A 5,100-nucleotide genomic window follows, 5' to 3' on the forward strand; every position below is an offset into this window, starting at 1 on the left:
TTATCAGTTCTCCTAGTTTAAGAGTACGTATTCGCAAACAAAAAAAAAGTTTAAAAGAGTACGCATACTTTGTGCCACTATCATGTCATAGCAGGTGTTCCAGTAATTGGCTGAATCTTTGGACTTGACCTCAAGTGTTCTAGAAACTTGAAAGTGTCCTACTACTTAATAACATGACAAAAAAACAAGGCAATCACGACAAAAACAAAATCCTCCAAGGTTAGTCGTCGTCTACGCGACTACGCTGTCTTTGCGACCGCCCTGAACGTGGGATGCAACAGCCGGCCGAGCTCTTGGTCCTCCGCGTCCAGCGGGCCGCCGGTGTCATTCCCGACGCGCTGCACGGCGGTGCCGTTGAGCGACTCGTGCCCGAACCCGTACAGCTTCAGTATCTGGTCATCGGCGAAGTTGAAGGCGCGCTCCATCCCTAGACGGCACCGGTCCGCCGGATAGCTGTCCGCGTACCGCCGGCATGGCTTGCATCCGACGAAGTGCGTCACCAGCGGCCACCGCCCCTCCCGCCGCATCTCCTCGTACCTGTCCACTATGAGCTCCCAGAAGCCGTTGAGTTCGTACGAGTTCTCGAAGAACACCTTGCTGCCCCACTTCTCCCGCTGCGTGACGAGCAGGTAGATGAGCGCCGACTGGTCGTCGGCCTCGAACGGCGGGCGGCCGGAGAGCTCCTTGGCGAAGAGCTCGCCGTGCATGTCGCGCACGGGCCCGCGGGCCCCCATGGGCGCTATCGCGTGGAGGAGGTCGAGCGACCACTGGCAGTTGCGGATGAGGAAGCTGCCGGTGTTGATGCCGACCCAGCTCTTCTCCTCGTACATCTTGGCCTCCCACCCGTGGACCACGAGGTTGTGCGCCGCGTACCGCTCCCACGGCAGCTCGAACGCCATGTCCGTGAACACCGCGTCCGAGTCCATCCACCATATGAACTCCACCTCCGGGTGCGCCATCATCAGCGACCGCAGCAGCGGCAGCTTCGCCCAGAACCCGGACATCTCGTGGTCCAGGGAACGCCGTGTTGTAGAACACCTCCAGGCCGTGGACGCGGCTGTAGTCCGCCTTGTTCTTGAACGCGCGCAGCAGCAGGTGGTCGCCGTCCGGGTCCGGGCACCGGTACGGCGCGGACCCCGTCACGAGCAGCACGCGGGGACGCCCCGCGGGATGCACGCGCGCCGGGAACTCCGGGTGCGCGGCGAGCCACGCGGACCGACGCGCGTCGTAGTCCGGGATGGCGCGGCCCAGCGAGTAAGGTGGGTCGGTCAGCTGCCGGGGCGGCGGGAGGCCGATGTCCTCGATGTCCTCCTCGCTCGCGTTGCTAGCTGCGGGCGGCGGCGCTGGCGGTGGCGGAGTAGCTGCGGCGGTGATGTGGATGGGGTTGTTGAAGACGACGCGGAGGGTGGGGAGGGTTAGCACGGAGTTGCTCGGGCCGAGGATGAGGAACAGCGAGCCGGCGACCAGGAGAACGAAGACGAGGGGGATGGTAGTGCCTGCCGGGAAGCCATAGTAGTACTGCCGGGATCGCCGGTCTCCGGCAGACTTGCCGTCGTGGTGTTCCTCCATTGTTGCTATGCTATTGCAAGCTGGTGAGGTCATCCGGCGCCGCGGGTTGCACGCACCTTGGCTCACAAATGCTTCTCTTTTTGTGTGCGTTTTAGCGATCAACACGATCATTATCTCTCTTGTTTCTAGCCGTTGATCATCTGGCAAACGTCAACGGGAGAGTGGGAGGGAAGTGGAGTTGTGCATTGCACGCTCTATGTATGGGGATCTGTGGAGTAGATTCATGATTTGGGGCGAAGAGGTGGCGTATGTTGTAAATAATACGAGGAGATGCTGACCAGATAGTTTCTGAAACTTCTTTTTTTGAGAATACTCAAAGACGTACCATATTTCTGTAGAAGACAGGTTTGAGTACAAGAACAAAAACTGGACGGCGATGCTACCTGTTGTTTGTGTGACTAGGATTTCGAGACTGCAGATCACCTTGCCCTGCTTTGTCCCTTTGCCAAAGAGGTTTGGCAATGCTTCCGGATCACCCACGACAGGGTCGTGCAGTTCGCTAATACTTCGACGACGATCTGCACCTGGTGGAATAAGCTTCGACGTCACACGCAGGGGAACCACCATTGCAACGACACATCCATGGCGGTGTAGTATGTGTTATGGAACATCTGGAAGGAGCGAGGACGTCGTATTTTCCAGAACGAAGTGTTACCTGCTAGCGGAGTGGCTAAGCTCATTTGGGCTGAGCTAGAGTTGCTAAGGTTGGCGCGGGCAAATGTTATTTAGGAGTGCTCCTGGTTTAGTGTTGTTGTTCGAGGACGTGGTTGCCCCAGTGTTTTCTCTTTGGGGTCTTTTGTAATTGGATTGTTTTCCCTCTTCTATAATGAAAAAGGCAGAGCACTTGCTGTTACCGTCATGAGTACAAGAACACTACCACTCGCTGTGAGCAAAAAATGTGGCAATAACTCCACACCGGCTAGTCCTAACTTCTAAGATATCCACACCGACAAAATAGCACCAAAACATGAAGAGCTTGTCCTCAAAACCGCGTCTCGATCGACACCGACGACTCCAAAAAACAACAACTCCAAAAGAACTCTCCTTGTCGACACACCATCTAAAGGAGAAAGATGGTGAAACTTAGTCGGTCCCAAGAAAGCATCGTTTTGGCCTCGTCCACAATAACGTGCATTGCGCCTTGAAGAACAATCTTGGACAACAGCGAGCACCGGAGGAGGACAACCTGGAACCTCCATGCCGTGAGTTTCTGGAACTTCAAATCTCAATGCTTACTAGGGCTAGGGCTGAGGGTTCTTAATTGCTCATGTGCATTTACTCAAAATCCGTGTAAGATTCGTTTTCCCAGACCTACTGTAAGTATACAAATGGTAGTAATGTACACACTCATCTCTAGATCATGATTCTCTTCTGACTTTCAAACAGATTTTGACTTGGCCGGTTTCACCAAGTCTGTAATAAGGAGCTGGGAACCTGGGATAAGAGGGATTTTGAGACTAGACTCTTATTTTCGTGGGATAATAAAATTGGATTTATTAAAATTAAAAAAGAGTCTAGAGTGTAAAGTAGAGACGTGGAAGATGATCCCACTTATCCATTTTGTCACACTTACTGGCCTCTGGCCCTCTGGGGCAGTCTTGCACTTGACGTATTCAGGCACTTGGAAGGAAAAATAAGGGCACAATTGGTAACTGCTTAGGATCTTCTTTTCTTGCCATGCCGTCTGAACAAAGTTGTACGATTTCTGTCTAACTTTCTAAAATGCGGGAAATGAAGAATCATGCATACCCCAAAACATTTGAAAGGCACTACTAAGTACTAACACAACCTTGCATCTAACAATACAAGTCAGTACGCACACAACATAAGAGAAATTCGCGTCTGCAAAGAATTACATGTTCACGTGATCCGAACTACTAATGGAAGAACCTACTTGAGAGATCACAACGGCTCGGCGTTGGCGGCCCTGAAGGTTGGGTGCAGGAGCCGGCCGATCTCCTCGTCGTCCGTGTCCATCGGCCGTCCGGTGTCGTTCCTGACGCGGTACACAGCCGTGCTGTTGAGTGTCTCGTGCTGGAACCCGTAGAGCTTGAGTATCTGGTCGTCGGCGAAGTTGAAGGCGCGCTCCATGCCTCGCCGGCACAGCGCGGCCTCATAGCTCGCGCCGTTCGGGTCCCCGCACGGCTTGCACCCGACGAAGTGCGTGACGAGCGGCCACCGGTCGTCGCCGAGCCCCGGCTGCCACTTGCTCTGCATCTCCTCGTACCTGTCCACGATCGCCTTCCAGTACCCGTGCAGCACGTAGGAGCTCTCCAGGAACACGCTGTCCGCCCACTTCTTTCTCTGCGTCACGAGCAGATACACGAGCGCCGACTGCTCGTCGGCCTCGTACGCCGCCCGGTTCGACAGCGCCTTCGCGAAGATCTTCCCGTACTTCTCGCGCACCGGGGCGCTCCGCCCCATCTTCGCCCAGGCGTCGAGGAGGTCGAGCGACCACTGGCAGTTCCGGATCACGAAGCTGCCGGTGTTGAGGCCTATCCAGTTCTTCTCCTCGTACACCTTCGATTCCCAGCCGGGAATCAGGATGTTGATGCCCGCATACTTGCCCCACGGCGGCTCGAACAGCATGTCCGTGAACACCACGTCGGAGTCCACCCACCAGAAGAGCTCCGTCTCCGGGTGCGCTACCATCAGCGCACGCAGCAGCGGCAGCTTCGTCCAGACCCCTGACATCTCCGCGTCCAGCACCGCGTTGCTGTAGAAGATGTCGAAGCCGTGGATACGGCAGTAGTCCGCCTTGTTCTTGAACGCGCGGAGGAGCATGTGGTCGCCCTCCGGGTCGCTGCACCGGTGCGCCGACGAACCGGTGACCACCAGCACGCGCGGCCGATCGGGCGCCACGTACGCCGGGAACCGCGGGTGCGCGGCGAGCCACGCCGCTCTTAGGGCGTCGTAGTACGGCACGGCCGGACCCAGATGGCGCACCGGCGCCGGCGGGAGCGATTTCGGCTCCTCCCGCCGCTGCTCCTCGACGTGACCAACCACGGCGGCCTCTGGCGTCGATGGTGGCGCTAGGTTCGCGGGCGCACTGGCCGGAACGTCAAGGTCGCTGTTGCTGCCGCCGCCGGCATACTCGATGCGAATGCGCGGGAACGCCACGTCCGACGTTAACAAGAAGAGTGCGGACGGCGCGAGCACGATCAGAATGACGCGAATGACCGGGACGGTGAATATCGGTTTCTGCCGGCCTCGCCGCTCCGCGGCTACTTGTCCGCCGGCGTATTCCTCCGCCATCGCCGACGACGGACAAGACATGCCTGCGCGACGTGGCTGTACCCTACACGCTCTACTCTACTCTTGGTATGACTGTGAGGCTGCACTGTACCACCCCTGGTTAAATCAGAGAGGCGACGACGCGTCGGGGTTTGGAGGTTTCCTTGTTCCGTGTGACCTCGTTTTGGCGCCGGCTGGACTTGGAGTCCTGGTGAACGGAAGAAAGAATATGTTAGGATTCGGATTTCAAGAGGGCTTCCCTCTTTTTACTAGTGGACTGCTACTCTAATATGCTTT

The 5,100-nt window shown here is 56.6% G+C and overlaps 1 protein-coding gene and 1 pseudogene across 1 annotated transcript; both read right to left on the bottom strand.

The window, feature by feature from the left end:
• Nucleotides 1-239: 239 nt before the first annotated feature.
• On the bottom strand, nt 240-1,569 carry LOC124695411 (annotated as a pseudogene).
• Nucleotides 1,570-3,471: 1,902 nt separating this feature from the next.
• Nucleotides 3,472-4,845, bottom strand: LOC124698084 (probable glycosyltransferase 4). Its single transcript, XM_047230607.1, has one exon. The coding sequence runs from the start codon at nt 4,843-4,845 to the stop codon at nt 3,472-3,474; it is 1,374 nt and encodes a 457-aa protein (XP_047086563.1).
• Between the last annotated feature and the right edge of the window lie 255 nt (nt 4,846-5,100).

Source organism: Lolium rigidum, chromosome 3, assembly GCF_022539505.1.
Source record: "Lolium rigidum isolate FL_2022 chromosome 3, APGP_CSIRO_Lrig_0.1, whole genome shotgun sequence".
Lineage (NCBI taxonomy): Eukaryota > Viridiplantae > Streptophyta > Magnoliopsida > Poales > Poaceae > Lolium > Lolium rigidum.

What these genes read in the sequence shown, in the direction of transcription:
- LOC124698084 (XM_047230607.1), bottom strand. Translation starts at nt 4,845, where the DNA reads ATGTCTTGTCCGTCGTCGGCGATGGCGGAGGAATACGCCGGCGGACAA.